This window comes from Protopterus annectens, chromosome 15.part0, assembly GCF_019279795.1.
Source record: "Protopterus annectens isolate FY-2018-M chromosome 15.part0, PAN1.0, whole genome shotgun sequence".
In the NCBI taxonomy this organism is placed as follows: Eukaryota; Metazoa; Chordata; order Ceratodontiformes; family Protopteridae; genus Protopterus; species Protopterus annectens.
This window is the reverse complement of record NC_056749.1, coordinates 496,338,427-496,364,181: the sequence shown is the minus strand read 5'-3', so window position 1 is coordinate 496,364,181 and position 25,755 is coordinate 496,338,427. Positions and strand designations below refer to the sequence as shown.

The following is a 25,755-nucleotide window of genomic DNA, read 5'->3' as shown; positions in this document are numbered from 1 at the left end:
AGATTGCTTGAGAGACCACTCGTGAGGCATGAGAATAGCTCTGCTCAATCTGTCCGCTACAATGTTGGTTTTCCCAGGGATATGCGTTGCTACCAGAAACCGATGAGAGGAGATCGCCCATTGCCATAGTCTGAGCGCTTCTCGACAAGGGGTAGGACTTGGTTCCGCCCTGTTTGTTGATATACCAAACTACAGACATGTTGTCTGTGTGGACTGCAATTATCCCTATGGGAAGAAAGTCGTTGAGGGCTTGCAACGTTAAAAGCACTGCTTTCATCTCCAGGACATTTATGTGCAGATGGTACTCGAACGGCTGCCACGTCCCATGAACCATCCTGCCCTGATAATGACCCCCCCACCCGATCAGGGAGGCATCCGTGGTGACAGTGGCTATCGGGGATGGGGGTACAAAGTACCTGCCTTGGTGAACTTGAGGAGATGTGATCCACCAGGCAAGATGCTCTTTGCATGTCTGTGTCACCAGAATCTGGTGACGCATTGGAAGTTGTTGGTATGACCATTGTGTGAACAGCATCCACTGAAGAAGGCGCATGTAGAATCGAGCCAGGAGAAGAAGAGTAATGGCCGCAGCCATGAGACCTAATACCTTTAGAACCATTCTGGCCTGTACTTTCTTGTTGGCCAGAATGATCCTGACATGAGTCTGAATGTCTGAAACTCTTTGATCTGTAAGGGTAGCTGACATCCGAACAGTGTTTAAGTTTGCGCCTATGAAGGTAATAGACTGGCAGGGCAATAAGGATGACTTTTCAAGTTGATCGAGATGCCCAAATGAGAACAAAGGTTTATTGTGTAATCCCTGGCTTGTATAAGCTGATGCCTGGTGGTGGCTGACAGGAGCCAGTCGTCGAGATCGGAAACACCTGGAATCCTTGGCGTCTCAGGTGAGCTGTGACCACTGCCATGCATTTGGTGAACACTCTGGGGGCTGTAGTGAGACCAAAGGGCAGGGCTCTGAACTGGAAATGACTGGACCCCAGCCGAGCGGAGAAATCTCCTGGAGCGTCTGTGAATTTTGATGTGATAGTACGCATCCTGAAGATCTATTGAGCACATCCAGTTGTCCTTCTGTAAGAAGGGCAGAATTGATTGAAGAGTGACCATTCGAATCTTGTCTTCCTGACAGACTTGTTGAGTCTGCTGAGATCCAATATTGGTCTCCAGTCTCCCGTCTTTTGGGGACCAAAAGAACCTTGAGTAGATTCCAGGCTCTGAATGGTCTGTTGTAACTGGCTGAATGGCTCTTTTTTGCAGTAGTTTTGAGACTTCTAACTCTGCAATTTCCCTTAGACCGGGTGGTACATCTGGAAGGGAATTTGAGGGGAAGGGACTTTCCTCGAAAGGAATTATGTAACCCTTGGATATGATCGACTGTACCCATCTGTCTTGAGTGAGGGAATGCCAGGCTTCTGGGTACAGTGATAATCTTCCCCCGACTGCCTCCAAGGAGGGACAGCCGGGCAACATCTCAGGGATGCTGAAAGGGCTTGTCAGAGAGAGGCTCTCTGTTTCCCTGGAAATCTAAATAATTAACTTATAACTAACAATAAAAGTTTTTTTAACAAAAAGGGGCTTAAATATCAATAAAGTGAATCACTTACCAGGAGCTGGTAAAAGGAGGACCTCATAAGCGAAGCGGCAAACGAGATCTGGGTACTTACCGCCTTGCATCATGGGATATGGGGCTGCCTTGAGCTGGTAAAAGTGACTCTCGAGCTTAGCAAGTGCCGAGTCGGAGCCGAGGGATCAGCTCCGAACCCATCAAGCAAGAATGAAGGTGAGATTGACAACTTAACATCTTCAGGTTTCCTCTGCATTTACCTCTACTTTTTTAAACAGCTCTTCCTGACAAGCCTCATCATTAACCTTTTCTTAATTTCAACCTCTGAGTTTTTGCAGTTTAAACAGCTAGTTACATCTTCTGGTTCAATTCATTTGCTCTATTTCTTCAGTGTTTCATTTTAATTACCTCTAGAGTCCATTTGACTTGCTGTTTCCTCTAAATGTCTGGAAGCCATCTGCTGTACCAAAGCTGAAACATTTTCAACTACTTTTTGTTGATCAACTGCAGGATTCTCCCCAGCCAGTCTCTTCTCTTTGTCCTTTCCAGTTGACTCTTTCTCAGGCTCTTAAAACAAATTCTTTGCAGGCATCCAGATAGTGCAATTACTAGCCAGTGACTGCATTTTTTTTAAACTGACAGTTTCAAAGGCTCTTTTTTCCAAGTTTCTGTTTTCACACTAGGACAGCTGAAATCAACCTATTGACCAGTGGTGTGCAGCCATCTCAGAAATGTCATACCAATGTGTTCTATGTAAAACCTAAAAGGGCTTTTTTGTCTTTTTTCAAACTCACTATATATATTTTTTTTGCTAGAAAATGTTTGTGGTTAGAGACTAGTTTGCACGTGCAAGCAATTAACAATAAATAAAGTCTGAACTGTCTGCTCTAAGTGATATCCACAAGATGCAACATAGTTAATTTTTTAAATGGAAACTGGCAAAAAGTCGAGTGAAAATAAAAGTTTGAGCTTGTGGGAAGTTAACTGTTATCCACATAGTTGCTTCCAAAAGAGCCATGATACTTATTGAATTAAATGCTTACTTAAGGGTAGCTAATGCACTTTTTCTATGGCAAAAAGTTAGTCTAGTGAAAGCATGCAAGTTGTTTTTCACATAGATAAGGTAAAGACAAACAGCAGTCTGTGTAAGAAAGAACAGAGACTCTAGCATGTACCATAGCATGGTTAATTTTTAGTTTAGAACAGGTAATACCAGTGAGTGCAGCTGTCACTTTGAAGCAATTACACCTATTTGGAGGGTTACTTTCCTCTCTGTAAAGTGAGCAGAGCTTTGCGTGTCTGCTGTGAGTTGAGAGAGACTGGTGTTAAAAATTCATTAATTTTTTTGCTTCTTGGGAAAAATGAAACTTAGATTCAGACAGAGACGAGAACCATCACCTACTTACACACAAAATTAGCCAAACATTAGTGTGTGCATTTAAGCTGCAAGTTACAAACATTAAGTAAAGAGAAATACTTCAACCCCCTGTGCAAAAATGAGAACACTGGGTTGTAGATAAATGCAAACTCAGAACTGTCATGCATAATATGAAGGATCAAATTTTTTTTTTTTATCAGAATGCCTGCTTTGTCAGTATTAACAAGGAATGTAAATAGCTTTGTGTATATAAACAAAAACTGAACAATATTTAATTATATTAACAAAAGCAAATGAAATGTTACAGAAGATGTATTTATACAGAAATGGGCATGTGAATTTGACAAAGTTTCAGAGTACACATTCATTAGAGGACAAATTACAAAAGAAAAGGGGAGTAATAATGACAGAAGGCATCCAATCATGACAGAAGGTGGGAAAAAATACAATGGCAGATTTGTGGTAGCAAGGAGTTACTGGCAGGAAAGGATAATTACCATGGCAAGTATTTACATTTTACCTGAAACTACTATGATGGAACTTAGGAGAATTTTGGGAGAAATGATCTTTCAGCACGGAATATTTATAGCTGGTGAATGGAACTCTGACAGAAATTAGACATTATTCCCCAAGACACAACAGGGCAAGACTGGACACAAATTATACTTCTCAGGAGCATGTGTATTTAAATGAAAACTTTGAAATCCAACCTAAGCTATATAATTTCATGCACCAATGAAAAATTATGATAAAAATGCAGGGTAATGGGGTAAAAAAAGGAGGCACTTTTATACTCCTCTGTTAGAGAGGATTTTAAGGAATTGGTAGTGCACGTTACTTGAGAGTTATCAGGGAGATATAAATTACTTTGGAAGGGATAGCTACAGAGTGGAACAAAAATGGTAGAAATAAGAGAAAAGAAATAGGAAAGCAATTATTCAGAAGGCACAATACACTATTACATAAAATACTCCAAATGTTAGTGCTTTCGCGTTCAAACACAAACGCTTCTTCAGACATAATGAAATCAATTAAACTATCTGTATAAACAGTGGCAACAACCTATCACTTATTTACATCAATTAAAACAGTTAAATATGAATTAACCCCCTCATGTCCAGATCATAAAAAACTTCAAGTCTTTGTAAAATATATTAAAACAATTAAAAAAAATTATTACAATTAAAAAAACAAAACTTGAGCATGTAAGACTTTATAACAATAACTATTGCATGTCTTAACTTTTCAATGAAGTGTGGGTCTTACGAAAATAATAAGAACTAAACTCAATATAGTGGCATAACCATAAGATTCTAGCTGAAAATAAATCCACATTTTATTAATGACAGTTGAAATTCCTTTCACACATTTTTGTGCATAAATATTATGTACATTAATGTGCCGTAGTTGAAAACAGAAGATAAATATTCCTCTAAAACATTGTTCACATAAATTCTATCTCCCTCTGCAAACTTGGAAAACTTTGGGTCAGCCTCCGCCTAGCAACCCAAACGTCCAGCCAGTATACAAAAGCTCTAGTCACTGCAAAGTATGCAGGATGTCTGACATTGGCCATAAAAGTGATGTCTGCATGTACCTTCCTTAGAACTGAATGCCCCAGTCAGACCCCATAGCTGCACAGGTCCTGAACCAGCCAGCAAACCTTTTCTTTTAGGGGGTAGGATGGTGGGATAGAATACTGCAACATGGAAGAGAAGGGCATCTATGGTTATGGTAAGATTTTACACAACTATTCTATGTCCTTCTATTCTCATGTTGCAGTACTGATAACCTTTGGATGAGTGCCACAGCTCAAAGGAAGAAGAGGAGGGTAGTTTGGAGCTATTTTCCAAAAAAAACATGCAGGATTTCCCTAGCAAAACCTGCTCTAGACCTGGAGATGTGGTCCAGTTTGTAGTGTTTGGTGAAGGTATGGACAGGTGTCCAGGTAGCTGCTTCTAGAATAGAGGCAGTGTCCAGCCCCTTGAAAAATGCTCCAGAAGAGGCCATGGCCCTAGTGGAATGGGCTTTTATGTTAAAGTCCAAGTGTTTGCCATGGTAGGTATAACAGAAGGAGACGGCTTTGGAAATCCAGGTAGAAACAGTCTGCTTTGTCACAGCTTTTCCCAGAGCCCTGGGGTGAAAGGATACAAACAGTTGCTCTGATCTCCTAAGGGATATTTGGTCTTGTCTAGGTACAAAGTACAGTTGTGTACCTACCATAAATGTAGATGTTCGAGTGTATTCACTGTTACAGTCATTACACTTGGGTTATCCTGCTGGCAGGCTACCCGCAGTCCGCCTGAATTCCAAAGTCCTGGTCCGGCGTCGGTTGCTGTCGCCTTTTCGCTGACGTTATTGTGACGGGGGTATAAAAGATGCAGCAGACGCCATTTTCTTCAGATTTTCTTGCCCCAGGTGTCAGGTGCCCCCAAAAGGGTAGGCTAAAAATTTGCAAATAAAGCATGCAATAACAAACATTACCTTACTCTACAAGCAAATACACCACATAGGTTGTATAAAATAGAGAAGTACAGTTAAGTCCCAGCAATGAAAAGGGGGATGGTGGGTAACCTGGACTGCAATAGTGAATACACTCAAACATCTACATTTATGGTAGGTATACAACTGTACTATGTTCATCGTGTTTCACTGTTGCAGTCATTACACTTGGGTTGAATCCCAAAGCTGAGGTTGGGCGGCTGGCTCTAAATAGGATTAGGAGTGGCTATGAGGCCCTGCAGAACTGCAGTGGCAAAGCCAGCTCTGGATTTAGAGTAAAGAGGTAGGTGATGGTGCTTGGTAAAAGTGTGCACTGAACTCCAAGTTGCAGCCTCCAAAATTTCCTTGGTTGGTACTCCTCTGAGAAAGGCTGCTGCCCTGGTAGAATGTGACCTAATATTCTTAGGCACTGATTTGCCATGCTGTGCACAGCAGAAACGAATGCAGTGTCCTATCCATTTTGAAATAGTCTGCTTTGAAATAGCCTTTCCTTGTGATCCTGCAGTGTATGCCACAAAAAGTTGCTCAGTTTTTCTGAAAGCCTTTGTTTTGTCCAAGCAGAAGTGTAGCTGCCTGTGTATGTCCAAACAGTGCAGAAGTCTCTCCCCTTTATTCTGGGGATTTGGATAAAAGGTTGGTAAATGAATGGTTTGGTTAAGAGCCACACTAGATACTACCTTTGGCATAAATGTCGGGTTTGTCCTTGGAGAAACCCTGTCCGAATGAAAAATGATAAAAGGTTCCACTGCCATTAATGCCTGAAACTCTGAGACTCTTCTTGCTGAAGTAATTGCTAGGAGCAGAGCAGTTTTCCATGATAAGAATGTTATCTCAGCTGTATTGGCTGGCTCAAAAGGAGGCAGTGTGAGCTTTTCCAAGACAAAGTTGAGGTCCCATGTTGATGCTGGTGCTCTCCTTGGGGGTCTTATGTTTTTTGCCCTCTGAGGTACTGTCTTAGTAGTGGATGAGAGGAAATAGGAGGTTCCGTATTGTAATGAGCTGAAATGGCAGAGGCATGGATCTTAATTGATGAGAAGGATAGACCTTTGTCCAGCATCTCAGTTAGGTATTGTAAAATCTGAGGAATATTAGGAACAAGCGGTTCAAGCCCTCGCGCCTGGTTCCAAAAACAGAATCTCTTCCATTTTTCTGCATAAAATTTCCTGGTGCTGGGCCTCCTGGCTTCCAAAATGACATCCATAACTGCTTTAGAGAGAGGTGTGTTCTGAGTGGCTATATTATTCGTCATGCAGCCAGATTTAAGGTTCTGAGTTGGCTGTGCAGGATCTGATTGTTTTGTTGGGTCAGCAGATGAGGAATTTGAGGTAAAGTCCAGGCTGGCCCTTGAGACAAGTTCTTTAGGATTGGGTACCAGTGCTGGCGTGGCCAGTCTGGGGCAATCAGAATCATTTTTGGCTTCTCTTGTCTGACTTTTAGGAGCACCTTGGGGAGTAGAGGTAGTGGTGGATAGGCATAAACTGTTAGGCTTTTCCAGCTGAATGACAGAGCATTCACCTTCCATGCTTGTGAGTGATAAGTCCTTGTGCAGAATCTCTGTAGTTGGCAGTTGTGAGGGGAGGCAAACAGATCTATGTCTGGGCATCCCCATTTCTTTGTTATCATTACTTGTGGATCTAGTTTCCACTCATGAGGGTCCATGAGGTTTCTGTTTAGTTCGTCTGCCAGAGTATTTTTCTTTCCTGGCAGGAATTGTGCCTGCAGATGTACTTGATAGGCCAGTGCTGTGCTCCACAAAGTCATGGCTTGCCTGCAGAGGGGGGTAGGAATGAGTGCCCCCTTGCTTGTTGATGTACCACATGACTGTAGTATTGTCCGTCTTTAGTAATAGTTGTCCTGGATGTAGTAGATCCTTGAAGGCTGTCAGGGCATTCTGGACAGCTAGCGTCTCTTTTTGATCGATATGAAGATGCATTTGGTCTGTGGGCCACTTGCCCTGTATACATTTTCCTGCCATGTGGGCTCCCCAGACATAATCCGATGTATCTGTTGTTAGTGTCTGCCTGGCTGTGGGTAAAGTGAAAGGCTGTCCCTTGTTGTTGTGACAGGCCAGTGCCCACCATCGAAACTCTTGTTGCAGGCAGGGAATTAGAGTAATTATTGTTTCCAGGCTGTGTCAATGTTGAGTCCAAACACTTTTTAGATACCATTGTAGCTTCCTCATATGCGGTCTTGCATATGGAATTAGCAGGATGCAGGATGCCATGAAGCCCAAAGCCTGCAGAATTTTTCTTGCAGGTAGCTGGGTATTTGTTGCAATCATTTGAAAGTAATGAGTCATTTTTGCCTTTGTCTGGCGTGAGAGAAGCCATCTGGGCAGTTGTATTTAAGCTTGCACCCAGGAATATTATCTCTTTGGAGGGCATTAGTTTTGATTTCTTTTCATTTACTGTGTACCCTAGGCAAATTAGTAATCTTTTTAAAAACGCCAGATGCTTTAGTAGAATGCCCTTGCTGTCCGCTTGAATAAGGCAGTCGTCCAAGTAGGGATATACTTGAATTCCTTTTTGTCTGCAAAATGCAATTACTGGTGCCAGGCATTTTGTGAAGACCCTGGGCGCAGTAGATAAGCCAAAGGGCAGTGCAGAGAATTGGTAATGCATTGAGCCAGCTATGAATCTGAGGTATCTTCTGCAAGATTGTCTGATTGGGACATGCAGGTATGCCTCTTTGAGGTCCAAGGTAACTAGCCAAGCCCTCTTGCCCAGCATGGGAAGAAGTTGCTACAGTGTCAACATTTTGAATTTTGGAACGTCCAGGAAAGTATTTAGAGTAGACAGGTCTAGTATTGGTCTCCAAGCTTTGTCCTTTCTGGGTACCAAGAAAAGTCTTGAGTAAAATCCTTGTCCCTGCTCTTGCTGTGGTACTTTGTGAATGGCCCTCATGTCCATGAGAGCAGAATTTTGTTTTTGTGCCTCTGCCCATTGATTGTGTGGCAGGTCTGGCATACCTTTTGACCTTGGTAGGGTGTGAAAGTGGAACCTGTAACCCTGGGAAACAATATTCAGTACCCATTTGTCCTGGGTGATCATGTGCCAATTTTGTGAGAAAAGTGCTAGCTTTCCCCCTAAGGGAGCTGCCAAAAGGTAAGAGCTTGGCATTGGTAGAGGAAAGTCATTGGGACTGTTTCCTATAAGGTTGCGATTTGTCTTCTCCGCCTTTGGGGGCTGAAGCACCCCATTGCTTAGGTCTGTATGAGCCTTGGGGCTGAGATCTGCCTCTTGGGCATCTGTATCTGCCTCTTTGTGGCCTGTCTGACACTGGAAAGGACCAATTTCTAGAAGGCCAGTTCCTGCTAAATCTGGGTGGCTGAACCTGTAAGAAATCCTTTACTGTCTGCATTGATTTTGCTTTATCCTCCATTTTCTTTAACACCTCTTCTGCCTTAACACCAAACAAAGTATCATGTTGTAATGGAGCATCCAACAATTTTGCTTCAACATGATCAGGTAAACTTTATTTTAACCAAGCATGCCTTCGAATGACAGAACCTGTAACTGCGGCTCTGCAAGAAGCCTCTAATGAATCAAAACCACACTGCAAAGTATGCTTTCCCACTTGTTCAGCTGCATGCAATAAATCCTGCATTTCCTTATTTTCAGAACATTCTGAGCTTGTAAGCATTTTCTGTTTTAGCAAAGACATTAAGTATTGTTGATATTTAAGCATGTGAAACTGGCAGTTTAAAGCCCTTACAGCTAAAGTAGCAGAGGTGTAAACTTTTTCCCCATCTGTCCAGTGCTCTAGAATCCCTATCAGAGGGAACAGGGTTTTTTGCAGTGGAAGCCTTGACCCCTTTGGGACCCTGAGAAATTGTTTCTGGGTCAGCAGCAGGGTTTTTATAAAAAAATGTATGAGAGTCTGGGACCCTGTAGTACCTATCGGGCTTAACTGGTGCAGGGGGTAAAGAATCAGGAGACAGACTGGATTCAGAAAATACATAACAATATCTAGTAGAGAGAGAATAGCAAGGGGCCTGTGCTGAGGCAGTAAAAGAAAGTCTCTGAGCCTTTTCTTGGATTCTGAATAATCCTGGCTCTCCCAATGGAAATACTCCCTCATGGTGTGCAGGGTTTCCCCAAAAGAGTAATCCTCAGGAGGAGAGGCTGAAGGGCTAGATTCTTCAGAGTCAGAGTCCTCATAGGGAAGAAGAGAATATCCCTGTTCTGAAGAGGAAACAGAGGAAATAGAAACCTGGTCAGAGGAATCAGTCAGCATCTTGCCTAGGCCTTTTTATCAGGAGGGGGATGGGAACCCCTGATCAGAGTAATAAAGTCCTCGGCCATTTTAAGCATCTGTTTCTTTGGCATGGATGATTGTCCAGGTGAATGCTGTACTGGTTTCTTTGTCTTTAAAGGTGTTTTGGATTTTGCCTTGGCTGCTGAAGTGGTCTTGATAGTAAGCTGTGAAGGTCTGAAAACACCCTCAGAAGCAGATGCCTGCTCAGCGGCTCCGGACCCATCGGAGGGAATAGTTTCCATAGGCCCAATACCTTGAGTTTCCGGAGGCCTAGTTGTCTCCACGTGGGAGTCAGAGGCAGTCTGTGGCTCTGAGATAGCGGGTGTCAGGGGCTGTGAAAGCACCTCACTGAGCACCGGTGAACAAGAGACTGGCCTAGAAGAGGCTTCTTCGTCGGTTTTGGACCTCGGATGCCTGACCTTTTCTTTGTCCTTGCGCTTTTTATAAACACCGGTCGTTGGTTGTTCCAACGGCATTATATAGTTAAACCTTCGGCCAAAGTAGTGTAAAGCAAAATCGAGCAGACGCTTAATAGTGCATTGGTTGAATCTAGCGCAAAACTGACAAGTAGCAACATCGTGGTCAGGGCCTAGGCAAGGAATACAGTAAAAATGAAAATCCTTACGAGTTATTTGCTTCCCACAAGAAATACAATTGTTAACTTTTACTGACATCGGTCTGGAGCAAGAAAAAGTTTCCCCAACGGGGTACTTGGCTTTTTTGAAGACTTCGGATCTGAAATTCAATTTCGAAAATCTCAGGAGTCGGCTGACCGGCACTTGCGAACTGCTTTTGCTTCGGGCGCCGCACGGCAAGAAAGACTGAAGAAAATGGCGTCGGCTGCATCTTTTATACCCCTGTCGCACTGACATTAGGGAAGAGGCGACAGCAACTGACGCCAGACCATGACTTTGGAATTCAGGCCGACCGCGGGTAGCCTGCCAACAGGATAACCCAAGTGTAATGACTGCAACAGTGAAACACGATGAACATTCTTAGTTATACAAGAACATCAAGAGAATACAGGATTCTCTCACTGTCATTCTGGGGTTGTGGGGAAAAGGTGGGGAGGTGGATACATTGGTTCAGGGACAACTCATTGACCACCTTAGGCATAAAGGATGCGTTAGTCTGTAAGGTTACCCTATCCTTGTGGAAGATTAAAAAAGGTGGGGTGACCATGACGGCTTGGAGCTCTGGCACTCTCCTGGCTGATGTCACAGCCACCAAAAGCACAGTTTTCTAAGTGCAGTACTTTAGAGAGGCTGTAGCTGCTGGCTCAAATGGGGCAACGGTGAGCTTCTCTAACACACAGTTCAGGTCCCAGGGTGGGGGAACTAGCCTCCTGGGGGGCCTGAGGTGTAGAACTCCTTTTATGAATAACTTCACTTGAAGTCTAGAAGCAACTGGAGGGTCAAGAGGCAGACAAGCTTAAACTGCAGCAAGGTGGGCCTGAACAGAGGAATATGTCAGCCCTGCCTACAACTATTTACACAGTTAAGACAGCATCAAGGAGACCTCTCCTTGAAATGGGTCTGTCTTTTAACACACAGAATGGAGAACCTTTTCCATATGGACAGATAGGATCTCCTAGTATCTGTTTTCCTGGCCTCCTGCAGGACAATTAGCATGTCCTCAGAGTAAAGGTCTCTCTCACCCACAGAGTTAGAATCAAGAGATTCCAAGTGGGAATGGATTAGGGATCCCTTGTCCTGCGTGAATAGGTCCACTCTGTGAGGTAACTTGCGACAACTGCCTCTGGCTAAACTCAGGAGGAGGGGAAATCAGTGATTTCTTGGCCAAAAGGGAGTCACCAGCAAGATTTCTGGTTTGTCCTGCTGACTTTTCATTAGACCTCTGTGTATGAGCAGGAAGGGGGTGTGTGTACAGGAACATCCCCTTTCATGAGATAGAGAAGGCACCGTTGCCCTTGCTAAGGAGGCTGGGTGCCTGGTACAAAACTGTTGAAGGTGTCCGTTCAAAGGGGAAGCAAACAGATCTACTTGTGGCATACCCCACCTGGGGACTATGTTCTGAAACACATCCTTTTGTAGCATCAAGTTGAGCGATTGTGACATGGACCTGCTCAAGATGTCTGCCTGAGTGCTCTGAGCTGAGAGAATACAGACAGCCTGCAGAATGACTCCATACTGGACCTTCATTCCCAAGCCTGGAGTGCAAGTCTGTATATCAAGAATGACCTTGCTCCCCCCTGTTTGTTCACATACAAAGAACAGTAGTGTTGTCCGTGAACAACTTCAGAGGGTCCTTGCTTCAGAATATCTTGGAAGGCCCACAGTGCAAAGATGAGAGCCCTCATCTCTCTGATGCTGATGTGCTCCCTTCTTGAAGGGGCCTCTCTATGTGCCTTGCACCTTCAAGCTGTCCACAGCAGCTCTCCAACCCTGGTCTGAAGCATCTGTGTACATTTCTTGGACTAGAGTTAGGGGTTGTAAGGGAAGTCCTGGGTTCAGACACTCTTGATCCACTCACCAAAGGATCTCTTTTCTTAGATGTGGTAGGAAGGGAATAGTGTGGTGCAAGGGGTGGGAGTGCCGGGTCCATGTGGACCTCAGGTAACACTGAAGTTTCCTCATGCAGAGACTAGCCAGTGGCAACATGGGGATTGTAGAAGCCATATGCCCTAAGAGTCTGAAGTACTCTCTTGCTGTCATTGAAGGGGCGTGGATAACAGACAACAGGTATTCCTTCAAGCTTTCCACCTTTTGGGGTGGGAGGAATGCCATCATAACATCTGTCCTGATTCTGCATCCCAGGAAGACTTGGTCCTGGGAGGGGGGGTTAGGCTAGATTTGGGGAAGTTGATGGTGAAACCCAGAGACTGCAGAACAGAAATGACTGTCTGGAGATGGTTTGGAGGGTACTGTAACAATCTGCCCAGATCAGAAGGTTGTCCAGGTATGGGAAAATCTGTATCCCTAGGACCCTGTAAATAGGCTACCACTGGAGCCACACATTTGGTGAATACCCTTGGAGCAGTAGATAGTGAAAAGGGTAAAGCAGAGAATTGAAAATGTGAGGAACCCACAGAGAAGCACAAGTACTTCCTGTATCTGGGCCGGATGGGGATAAGCAGGTAGGCATCTCTGATGTCCAAGGTGGCCAAAAATGCTCGAGGCATTAGCAGTAGAAATAGAGTCTGAAGCATGAGCATGCGGAAGGTGGGCACTTGAAGAAAAAGGATGCGGTGAGAGAGATCCAGGATGGGTCTCCATGGGCTGTCCTTTCCTGGGACCAGGAAAACTCTGGAGTAAAACCCCTTTCCTGACGGAATAACTGGTTGGATAGTCCCTTCAGAAAGGAGGCTGTCCAAGACTGGTTAGAATAGGGGCAGCCGGTCTTATGGTGGCTGCAGGATGCCTCTTATGAGAGGAGGAATGGTCCAAGTTATGAAGTGACCTTTGTCTATGACTGACAAGAACCACCTGTCTGAGGCAATGCTTTTCCAGAAATGGAGACAGTGAGAGTGTCTGGGAAAGGGGTATAGGATCTGCAGGGGGAAGAGGACTAATCAGGTAATCCCGGACTACCTGCCTTGTCCTATAATTGAGGTTTCTGAGTTGGTGTCTGGGAAGGCCTGGAAGGTGGCTGCGTTTTCTGGAACTCTTTTTTCCCCCAGTAGGAGGAGGAGGAGGAGGAGAATGTTTTCTAATGAACTGGGTCTTAGTAGGATAAATTCCTGTGGGATTTAGGAATTGGTGACACAAACAAATGCTTCAAGTCTTGTAAGTTCTTTCCCCTTCTGAAGGGTTTTGAAAAGTTCTGCTACTTTGGCCCCAAATAAGGCAGTACTGTCTAAGGGAGAAACTAAAAGTTTAGCCCTGATTTTGTCAGGTAGGGGGTTGGAGCCTTAACCAAGAGTACCTTCTGAGCACTGAGGCAGAAGCTGCAGATCTGGCTGAGGCCTCTGCAGCATCATAACTGCATTTCATTGAATGTCTTGTCACTTGTAAGGACAAAGAGATCATGTTAGAGATTTGTGACTTGCTGGCTAAATCAGGGAAATCATCCAAGAGCTTTGAAGCCCGAGTCAAAAGGGCCAGGGAGTACTTAGACACATGTCTGGTAGTTGATGGCCATAAACGCCAAAGTGGTAGAGGTGTACACCTTCTTGCCAATTCACTCCATAGTTCTGCTGTCCTTATCAGAAGGAAGAACAGAGGTAGAGGGTAGCAGCCTGGAGAATTTGTCTGCAAAGACAAAAATGTTACCAGGATCTACAACAGGGGATTTTATTAGAAATTTTGCCCCTTCTGGGACCTTATAAAATCTGTCAGGCCTTCTAGGATAGTGGGGGGAGATTCAGGGTTTTTAGAAGCTGCAGAAAAGTCATCTAAGAAGGCTGGTAGGACTGTTGGAATGGTAGAAGGCGAAAGGATATCCATTTGTAGGAGTTCATAATACCTCTTTTGGACTTCAGGCATTTCTGTGGAGTCCCATTTGAAAAACTCACATCCAAGAGACAGTCTCTCCAAAGGTAAGGTCCTCCCCAGGGGAACATGCCTCAGCAAAGTCTTCCTCTGGGGGGGCATATCCAAGACGGGGAAGGCATTTGTGAAGCATAAGACAGAATCCTCTGAACAGTAATCTGAAGTGTCTTTGGCCTGTACTGCAAGAGGTTCTACAGTCTCAGGCCTAAGGCTGATAACAGGAGGGTTAGCTGGGGGAGAAGCAACCATGGAAGGCCTAAGGGCCATAAAGACATTGAACAAACACAGAGAAAGCTTGTCAATCAGGCAAGTTCTCAGGAGGTGAAGTTATCTGTTTGGTTTTCTGTTTCTTTTTTTAAAGAAGAAACAGGCCTGGAGGGTGTAGGCCCTAAGGCAGGCCTAGGTTCAGAAGCCTCAGTAACGGTGGAAGGAATGGTCTGGATGTTCACAGTGAGTCGAGGTTCCACCTCGTCGTCAGCACCCGAAGTCTGCGTTACCTCACCAGACGTGCTTTCAGAACTTGGTTTTAGGGCCTCCAGAATCGGTACCCGCTATACCACAGTTGGCTGGTTCCATTTGTTTCTCCAGGCATACCTCAGCCACAGAGGGAATGTCAGGTGGAAGAGGTGCAGCAGTAGGTACAGGCCTGGTAACTTTGGCCTTTTTTTTCGGTGGCTTGATGGTATGGCTAGACAGCCCTTCCATAGCAAAAGCAAGAAGTTTGAGGGATTGGTTCTCTAGATAAATACAAGGGCGAGCAGACAGCTGTGAAGAGTCTTTGGGACAAAGGCCTGACAAATCGTGCAGGCCTTATGGTTGTGGTTGGCCCTTATAAGGGATATGATGTTCACACCTACACTTTCCTTTTCTGGATGACTAGAACCTGGGCAGGCATGCAGTGACCAAAGAAAAAGAATAAGAAAAAGGCCCCAAAGGGGTACTTCTCTTTAAACTGCAAGATCCAGCGGCAGAGATGGCAGGATGAGCTGAAGCTCGACTGGCGGCAGAGAAGTTCTGAAGAAGGTATGCGCAGGTGTCGCTTTTGTGGCCCACGCACCCTACACCTAATGTCAGATGGTCCAAATACCTTGCAGTAACTAGAGCTTTTGTATATTGGCCGGACGTTCGGGTTGCTAGGCAGAGGCTAACCCAAAGGTTATGAATATTGCAACATGAGAACAGGAGGACATTAATGTACTGTGTCTTCTAGCTAACAGAATGACCACGTTGCTGCCAAAGTTGACATATGGAATACTGTGAGTGTGTGGAGGGGAGACGTTCACAACTTCAACGGGAAGTATAATCTAAGAAAACACTGTTACTATTGGTGGTTCTTGATGCAGAGAAACCATTTGCTAGAGTCAGCTGGGATTTTTATCAATAGGACAATGGTAACACTTGCATTCACTGACAAAATAATACAGTTAAATAAGGAGGACTTCCAGTATCAATGGTCCAACAGGTAGCACTCTCACCATTAGTGCAGGAGGATGTGGGTTTTATTCTCAGCTAGGTAAATGGATTGGTGAAGCTGGACTTCTGAGTGTGTCCACTGGATGAGCCATTAAATCAAAGTCCCATCTGCTTGAGTTGGTGGAAGCCCACGTGGATTCCCTGATGACATGGCCAAATTTATCCTAGTAGTACAAATGCCACCTTGGGTTTCCCAGGTTCTTTTCAGGACAAACTAAATAAAGATAACAAAAGCTACATCAGTAAAATATGTGCTCACAAATTAACTGTTTCAGAAATACTTATGGGGATATAATTAGGTGAAGCATCTGGGAGTGTAGTTTAAGACACAATCAGAGAAAAGAATTTTAGTTCCTTTAGTTTTATACATAGATTAGGTGCAATTTTTTCAGTCAGAGAAGTTGTAGATAATTAATAGAAAGTTGCAGGAATTTGTTTGGGATGGGAAGACAGCAAAAGTTAACTGATAAACTGATTTGGTCCATAGAATAAAATTATAAAATTGTCTATGGTTACTCAACATAAACAGTTTACAGCGAAGCATTTCAGACTCATATGGACAACTGAAACAGAAGATTATTAATCAAAGGGGAAAGTGATAATGGGGGGGGGGGTTGAAAGACCATACAGAATATTAAAATGTTAAAGAAAAGTATTCTAAGAATTAAGCTAGTGTGCCAAAGACAATTTTACCAATAGAGATGACTGCAACCAGGGGAAAAGAAAATAGTCAACACGATCTAAAATTTACCTTGGTTCTTTTGCTAAACAACTCAGGAGGACGCTACGCAGTAGTCTGGACAGTAGACAACAGAATGTCTTCCTATCAGGGAGAGATAAGTGTAACAAGAGAAGACGAGATGGAGGATGAATGAAAGGCCAGCACAGGTAGAGTTATTAATAGAGGCTAGAGCAGAAGCTGCTGCTAAAAAAGAATTCATAGGGTGGGTAAAATACTGCATGAAAAAAAAAAATCACAGAAGGTTACAAAAGATTTGCAAGCCAATTTTTAAAGGAACATTTGGAAAAATCTCTAAGAATTCCAAGTATGAAATGAAATCCAGAAGGTTTATTTTGCATGAAAGTATTTGTGTAGGTATTTTTATATTCTAGGACAACTTTAATGCATTTGCCCTCAGGTAGACAGTAAAAGCAGGAGATGTGATGGGGAAAGCATGTTAATAATTGGAAGCATTTCTGGGGGGGGTAAGTTGGCAAATGTAAAAAAATTCTATGCAGAATAGCTTGATGTAAATGATGGAGGAACAAATTGGTTTATCAATGAAATAATTCTTTACACATGGCACACAGAATACTGTTTGCCTAGTCAAAAGTAAGGCCTTACTAATTTTAATGCTAGTGTCTGCGAAAAAAATGCTAGAAAATAGAAATCACAATCTATACCAGTTGTAATCAATGTATTCCACCCTGTAGAGAAAATTAAAAATGGAGGCGGGGTCTTAAGAAAAGGGAAGGAACAGACTCAAAAATAAATGGAATGCAAAATAATTATGGAAGGCGCAGTGGTGCAGCAGTAGCATTGTCACTTCACAGCAAGAGGTTCTCTGGTTCAATTCTCAGCTGGGGTGCCTTCTGTGTGGAGTTTGTATGTCCTCCTTGCATTTGTGTGGGTTTCCTCCCACAGTGAAAAGACATGCATCTGGAGTGTTTCTCCCTGAGCCTCCTCTGAAAATTAGCTTAATTCCAAGTCAGACTTTCCTGGTAAACAAATGTCAAATAAATAAATAATGTTAATGAAGAAGAATCAGGGTTAAGAGAAGGCAGGAACTGAACTTATATAATATGATGGACAATAACAATGAAAACCATTACTACAGTTTGCCTTTTCTATTAATGTATGCACATTTGTCATTGTTTAAAATGCGATTTAACAAAGATGTTTAAAAAAATAAGAGACATATCGATAAGATATAAAAGTTGTATGAAAGCCATTGCTGCTGAGACATCCTGAAAGGGGGCAAGCAGTTGTGCCTGCTTGGTTTATTCAGTTTACTAAATTTCAAAGGGTTTTGGAATTATGATGTAAATATAATTATTTCACTAAGCTTTAAACAAGCATTACAATAAATATATACCTTTTTCCAGCTTTCAGCTGATTTGCTACATACTGCAGCAAACCTGCAAGTTCAATGGGATATTTTCGGCAAACTGCACCACAGAAGCTTGCAAGACCTGTGGATATATAAACATATAGTTTATTATAACTCAGTACAATTAAATTCATATACATGCTGAGAACACGTGAATAACACACAAATGACTTACCTGCACCATTTATTTTGTTTCATACTGTTTTTAAATCAGTATGACATGGTCTGCTTCCCTAGATAACTACTTAAAATATTTCAAAGCAGAAAGGGTTGATGTGTAAAAATCTTACCATAACTTTAGATGTCCTTCTCTTCTATATGCTGCTGTATCCATAACACAAGGGAATCCATCTCTGGTCAACTCTCGTACGTCTGGCCATTTTACAAAAGATAAACGCTACAAGCCAGGGTGAGTGTGATGTCCCGTGTCTCTCTCTGCAGACATCGGTCATAAACAGACATGGGGTACACAATGGACGTTAGCATGCACCTACCTCAGAAATGAATGATGCCGGAATCAGCGACTACGGATTGGGTACACAGAAGTCAGGCAAGTGTCAGGGGGAAGGCAGGGTGGGAAACTATACAGCAGCATATAGGAGAGAAAGACATCTAAAGTTATGGTAAGATTTTACACAACAACCCTATGTCCTCCTATTCATATGCTGCTGTATCCATAATACAAGGGAGAGTGCAAAAGCTCCTGTACCAGGAGGAGGAACAGAAGCACTTTCCATAAACACATGTAGGATGGCTCTGGCAAAACCTTTTCTGGCTCAGCAAACACTGTACAACTTGTAGTGTTTGGTGAAGGTATGGACAAAAGACCATGTAGCTGCTTCTAAAATGGCAGCTGTATCCAAACCTTTGAAGAAGGCCCCAGAGGAGGACACTGCCCTGGTAGTGTGTGCTTTTACTGGGAAGAGGAGCCTTCTGCCATGAACTGTATAACAAAAGGAGATGGTTTTAGATATACAGGAGGATATGGTTTGCTTAAAAACAGGGTGTCCCTGGGATCTTGGGTGGTAGGAAACAAACAGCCTGTTCGATTTACGGATGGGTTTGGACTTGGCCAAATAGTACCAGAGTTGTCTGTGAACATCTAAGGAATGTAGTATCCTTTCAGCTGGGTTTTGGGGTGAAGGGAAGAAGGTGAGTAGGTTTGGGCATGAAGGTTGGGTTGGTATGCAAACACACCCTGTCCTTGTGGAAAATAGTAAAACGAAAGGCCATAAGGGTTTGTATTTCCGAAACTCTTCTGGCTGAAGTAATGGCCACCAACAGTATAGTCTGGCTCAAAGGGTGGCAGTGTCTACTTCTCCAGTACAAACTTTAGGTCCCAAGGAGGCGGGATGGGCTTCCTTGGAGGTCTGAGGTGCAAAACCCCTTTTAGGAAGACTTTTACTTTCAAAATAGAAGCCAAAGGTGGGGTAAGTGGCAGGCATGCGGAGATGGCAGATAAATGTGTCTTGATGGAAGAATAAGTCCAGAATTCATCAATTCACACAAGTAGGACAAGACCACTAGGGGTTCTACTACCAGTGGTTGTAAATTTTTTTTTTGATACCAGACAGAAAATCTCTTCCACTTTGAAAGGTATGATTTTCTGGTAGTTGGTTTTCTGGCCTCCTGCAAAACCTGAAGCAGATCCTCTGTGTAAAGGTGTCTGAAGGGAATAAATACCCTATCACCCACACTGTAAGGTTCAGGGTGGACAGTTCGGGGTGTAAGAGCGTTCCCTTCTCCTGTGTGAGCAGGTCCATCCAGTGGGACAACTTGTGGTGATTGCCCTTGCCTAGATGTAGTAACAGGGGGAACCAATGCTGCCATGGCCAACAGGGATTCACTGACCAGATTTGAGGTTGCTCTTTCTGAATTTTCAGCAGAACTTTTTGAATGAGAGGGATGGGTGGGAATGTGACAGCATTCACCCTCCATGCTTCGGGATGGGGCACCCTGGAGCAGAAGACTGGAAGCTGTCTGTTCATGGGGGAGGAAAACAGATCCAAATCCAGAATACCCCATCGATAGACCAGGTCCAAAAACACATCCCTGTTTAGCATCCATTCGTAACACAGAGTCATGGTCCTGCTTAAGGAATCTGCCATCATACTGTCTGCTCAAGGTATGCAGACGGCTTGGATGGTGACTTGTCTCGCCAAGGCGATTTCACATGCTTGCAGAGCCAACCTGCACAGAAGTAGGACCTTGTCCTCCCTTGTTTGTTGATGTACCACAGCACTGTGGTGACATCTGTGAACCACCTCAGCGTGCCTGGTAGGAGATTTTTGAAAATTTGTAGGGCCAATATAAAGACTCATCTCCTTGATACTGGTGTGCTCTTTTAGTTGAGTGGGAGTCCATGAGTTCCCCTCACTCTCCATTCTCCCAAGGTTGCTCCCCACCATGTGCCCGAAGCATTTGAGAAAAAGGTCCTACTTGGGTGGCAGGGGTTGGAGGGATAGGCCTGAGTTGGCCTGAATCTGGGCTATCCACCAATTCAGTTCTCTAGAAAGACATGGTAGCATGGGGACCATGTACTCCAGGGGTGCAAATGTGGTTTCCAGGTTGTTCTCAAGTACCACTGGAACAACCTCATGTGAAGATTTGCCAAAGGTACCATGGGTAGGGTGGATGCCATGAATACCTGGAGTCTCAGAAATTCATTGTCTGTAAGGGCTTTGAGGGGTAATAACTCACTGAAATAATGCCACAATTGTTTCTGGGGAAGACGAGCCATCATTTTTTCTGTTAGGATGTGGCATCCCAGAAACATGTGATCCTGCGAGGTTAATAAGAATGACTTTTTGAGATTTATGGTGAACCCCAGACTTCTCAAGAGGGAGAGAGTGAAGTCCAGGTGATCTATGAGCATTCGAGCTGACGGAGCCTGAATCAGGGTATAGTCTTGGTAGGGGAAAAGCTAGATTCCCCTTGTCCTGGCAAAGGCCAGGATTGGTGCAAGGCATTTTGTGAACACTCTTGGGGACATAGAAAGACCAAATGGCAAAGAACAGAACTGAAAGTGTGCAAAACCCACTGAGAAGCAGAGGAATTTCCTTAAGAGGGGATCGTTTAGAATGTTTAAGTAGGCGTCTTTTACATCCAAGGATAATAAGAAAGCATGGGGAAGGATAAGGGGAAAAAGGGTAGAGGGTAAGCATCTGAAAGGCAGAAAATTGAAGGAAGGTGTTGAGATGGGACAAATCCAGGACTGGTCTCCAGGGACCTTCTTTCCTAGGGACCAGGACATCCTGGAGTAAAATCCATTTCCTCTTACATGTGAAGGGACTTTCTGTATAATCTCTTCTGCAAAGAGTTCCTAACAAACCTGTGGAAAAAAAAGCCAGTTCTAGAGGGGGTTGAGGAATCCCTCTGGGATTAGGTTTCGTCTCCCATGTCATGAAATAAGAAGTTATGTACCTACCATAACGTTCCATGTTAGTTGTCTTCTTCTCGCCTTCTTCCTTGCTGGATGGGTTCGGAGACAATCCTCGGCTCCGACTCGGCCAATACTAAAGCTCAAGAGCTAATTCCACCGGCTCGAGTGTCCCCTATATCCCACAATGCTAGGCGGTAACTACTCAGATCTCGTTTGATAGCTAGACCAAGCAATACTAGTCTCCATAGTATTGAGAAAGGTAACCCACCTCTATATAAACCTGAGAGTAAGGTATCCCCAAGACCTAACAAAAGGGGAAATAGAGGTGGTAGAACATGTGGGAATGAAAACTTCCAGAGGAAGATCACAAAATGGATTCCTATCGGTCTGTCCAGGCTTGGGGGAAGGAGGGTGGGACGCAAGGAAGAAGGCAAGAAGACGACAACTAACATGGAACGTTATGGTAGGTACATAACTTCTTAATGTTAAGTTGTCTATCTCGCCTTCTTTCTTGCTGGATGGGACCGCGTCCCTAGCACCTTATCCCGGGTGGCCTATCGGAACAGACTCTTGAGAACAGTGGAACCAAAGTTGGCACGGTTTCTGGAGGCCATGTCCAATTTGTAATGTGAAATGAAGGTACGAGGAGAAGCCCAAATGGCTGCTGCACAAATGGAATCTATTGGCAGCCTATCCTGAAAAGCTACGGATGTAGCTAAGGCCATAGTTGAATGAGCTCTAGGTCCTGAAGGTAGTTTTTGATGTCTGATCTCATAGATGAAGGTAATTGTAGAGGTAAGCCATCTCGAAAGGGATACTTTAGTAACTGGAAGGCCCAATTTCCCTTCTGCATACGATAGAAAAAGCTGATCAGACTTCCTGAATTGTTTAGTCCTGTCTAAATAACATCTAAGTTGGCGGTGAACATCCAGAAAATGTAGCTTTTGTTCTGACCTGTTGGAATAGTTAGGGAAAAAGACGGGGAGATCAATCATTTGGTTTAGGTTTGTTTGAGAGGAAACCTTAGGTAAAAAGGATGGATTAGTACAGAGGGATATCCTATCTTTGTGAAACACTAAGTAAGGACGACTGCACAGAGCATGGAGTTCAGATACCCTTCTCGCTGAAGTTATGGCTACCAGAAAAAGTGTCTTCCATGAAAGTAACTTCAGAGAACATGAAGCCGCTGGTTCAAAAGGGGGAAGGATTAAGGATGCCAGAACCAAGTTCAGGTCCCATTGAGGCGGGGGATCTTTGATTGGAGGTTTGAGAAGAAAAACGCCCCTTAAAAAGGCTTTGCAGAGCTTGTGAGCCATGATGCTAGACTCCGAGACACCTACATGGCAATTAGATATAGCAGCCAATTGAACTCTAACGGTAGATGAAGAAGAGCCTAAATGAAAGAGTTCTGCTAGAAAGTCTAGAATAGACTGGATAGGTGCAGTGAAGGGATCTATATTTTTTGATGTTGCCCAAAAGGAGAAGCATTTCCATTTGCTATTATAAATCTTCCGAGTAGAAGATTTATGAGAGGCTATCAAGATATCTCAGACCGAGCGAGATATTAAGGGAAGCCTGGCTAAGGTCGGAATCGGAGAAACCACTCTGTGAGGTTGAGAGAATGAAGAGATTGGTGCAGCTGGCCCGATTGGTGGGTCAACAGATCTGGCACTGGGTCCAGATGCCAAGGCTGCTCCAAAAGGTAACGATGAAGGAACAGAAACCACATCTGTCGAGGCCAGTAAGGGGCAATGAGGATCATTGTCACTCTCAAAGCGATGGCTTTCTGAATTAGTCGAGTTATCAGTGGAAAAGGGGGAAAAGCATACAGAAGTCCCCGGGGCCAATCGTGGACTACAGCGTCTCTGGTGGGATGGCCTGGTAATGGGAAGAGAGTGAAGAAGTCGTGACACTTGCTGTTTTGAGGAGTAGCAAAAAGATCGCAGCAAGGCTGGCCCCATCTTTGGAACACTTCTTCCAGTACTGATTTCTTCAGAGACCACTCGTGGGGCATGAGAATTGCCCTGCTCAACTTGCCTGCAATCACGTTAGACTTCCCGGGAATGTGCGTTGCTACCAGAAAATGCTGAGAAGAGATCGCCCATTGCCAAAGTCCGAGTGCCTCTCGACATAAGGGGTATGGATCTGGTTCCGCCTTGTTTGTTGATGTACCACACTACGGACATGTTGTCCATCTGAATTGCAATAGCCCCTGTGGGAAGAGTCGTGAAGGGCTTGCAACGCTAAAAGGACTGCTCTCATCTCTAAGACATTTATGTGCAAGTGGCACTCGAAAGGTTGCCACGTGCCCTGGACTGTCCTGCCCTGATAATGCCCCCCCCCAACCCGATCAGGGAGGCGTCCGTTGTCAACGTGGCGAATGGGGGGGGGGTGAGTAAAAGGTCTTCCTTGGAGAACCTGAGGTGATGTGATCCACCAAGACAGTTTTGATTTTTGCATGATTGAGTTATCAATATGGCGTGGGACATCGGGAGCTGTTGGAAGGACCATTGAGTAAACAGCATCCATTGGAGGATCCTCATGTGGAAGCGAGCTAAGGGGAGAAGGGGGATAGCTGCTGCCATGAGTCCTGATACCTTCAAAACTAGTCTGGCTTTGACTTTGTTGCATTGTAAGAGAAGGTAAACTTGCTTGCGGATGTCTGACACTCTTTGCTCTGTAAGTCTGGCTGAAAGATTGAGTGTGTCTAAGGTGGCGCCTATAAAGGTAATAGACTGAGAAGGCGACAAGGCAGATTTTTCGAAATTTATTGAAATGCCTAGAGCTTGGCAAGTTTGGATAGTGAAGTCTGTGGATAGAAGTAGTTGATGCCTGGTGGTGGCAGTAAGGAGCCAGTCTAAATATGGAAACACCTTGAATCCTTGACGTCTCAAGTGAGCCGCGACCACTGCCATGCATTTGGTAAACACTCGGGGGGGCTGTAGTGAGACCAAAGGGCAGGGCTCTGAACTGGTAGTGACTGGCTCCCAGCCTGAAGTGGAGAAATCTCCTGGAGCGTCTGTTCATCTTGATATGGTAGTACGCGTCCTGAAGATCTATCGAGCACATCCAATTGTCCTGACCCAAGAAGGGTAGAATGGACTGTAGCGTGACCATCCGGAATTTTGTTTTTCTGACATACTTGTTCAAGTTGCTGAGATCCAGAATGGGTCTCCAGTCCCCTGTTTTTTTTGGTACCAAAAAGAATTTGGAGTAGATTCCGGATCCTTGTTGGTCTGCTGGGACTGATTGGACAGCTCTTTTTGATAGCAGCTTTGAAATTTCTAGCGCTGCTTGTTCCCTTAGACTGGGTGGAACATCTGGAAAGGATCCTTTGGGTTGGGATGGAATGTGAATAAAGGGAATTTTGTAGCCCTCGGATATGATCGACTGTACCCATTTGTCTTGTGTAAGGGAAAGCCAGGCTTTTGGGTAAAGGGATAATCTTCCCCCGACTGCCTCCGAAGGTTGACAGCCGGGCAGCTCCTCAGGGATACTGAAAGGGTTTATCAGAGAAAGTTTCTCTGCTACCCTAATTTTGCGGACCTCCTCTGCCACTAGGGCGGCGTCTACTGTTATTCCCCCCTCTGCCTCTAGAGGGGAATCGACCTTCTGCGTCAGATGAGACTCCCTGGGTTTGTTTGCGGAACCACATTTTTCCTCCCCTCTGACCTTTGGGATAAGGCCTAGAAGGGGTAGAAAAACGGACTCCCACAGCACAGAGAGTCTTACCTTCCACCTCGCACCTAGTCAATGTATCTTTCACCTGAGGACCAAACAAGGATGATCCATCAAAGGGGGAATTGGTGAAGGACGCCTTGAAAGGGTCCGCAAAGTTGCACAGCCGCATCCAGGCGTGACGTCGTACGGCAACGCCTGTGCCTGCGGCTCTACTCGTCCCATCCGCAGCATATGAGATGAGCCGCATGGAGGAGTTAACGATGGAGTTCAGGGTTGCCAACAGGGAGTTCATTCTGTCTTGGAACCCCTCAGTTGTTGGATCCTTTATCGCTTCACCCATATCCTTGAGTAAATCTCTCTGGAGACGAGTGAAGTGACATAAGTAGTTCAGCGACCGCATCGAAAAGGTCGCTGATGAGAACATCCACTTACTGTACCTGTCCATGGTCCTAGATTCCTTATTAGGAGGATGGACAGGTACCAAAGGATCGGCTAACTCCTTCTTAGTGGCCGTGGTCACCACCATGGCATCGACGAGGACACCTTTAGATAAAAAGTCTTTATCCTTAGGGGCAGTAATAAACTTTGACGGCCTCCTCGGGGTGGGTTCCACTGAATCAGGGGCCATCCAGGCCTTCCTTGCCACCACTTCCATAAGGGGGTCAAAGGGGGGGGACACCCAGGAGGTGGAAGGGCGAGAGCCAAACGCCTCAAGGTACACTGACTCATCCTCTGAAGGGTTAAGGGCTGGCCAGTTCCCCCTGTTTCAGGATCTCAAGGATGTCAGCAAAGGAGACATCCTCAGAGGGGGATCGAGGGGAACCTTCAGATTCCTCTAAGTCAGTGTCAGAGGTGATAGACTCAGGGGAGTCAATGTGCTTCCTCTTACACTGCCTCTTCCTAGGGGGCTCTCCTACCAGGTCAGGAGAGGCCTCAGA

At 44.6% G+C, this 25,755-nt stretch overlaps 1 protein-coding gene across 1 annotated transcript in view; it reads right to left on the bottom strand.

Moving 5' to 3' along the window:
• Nucleotides 1-25,755, bottom strand: part of LOC122789851 (THO complex subunit 2-like) — a 2,067,217-nt gene that overhangs the window by 199,435 nt on the left and 1,842,027 nt on the right. Inside the window, exon 19 of the mRNA XM_044057285.1 lies at nucleotides 17,740-17,836. Within this exon, the coding sequence (XP_043913220.1) occupies nucleotides 17,740-17,836 (97 nt within the window). The remainder of the gene's footprint in view (nucleotides 1-17,739; nucleotides 17,837-25,755) is intronic.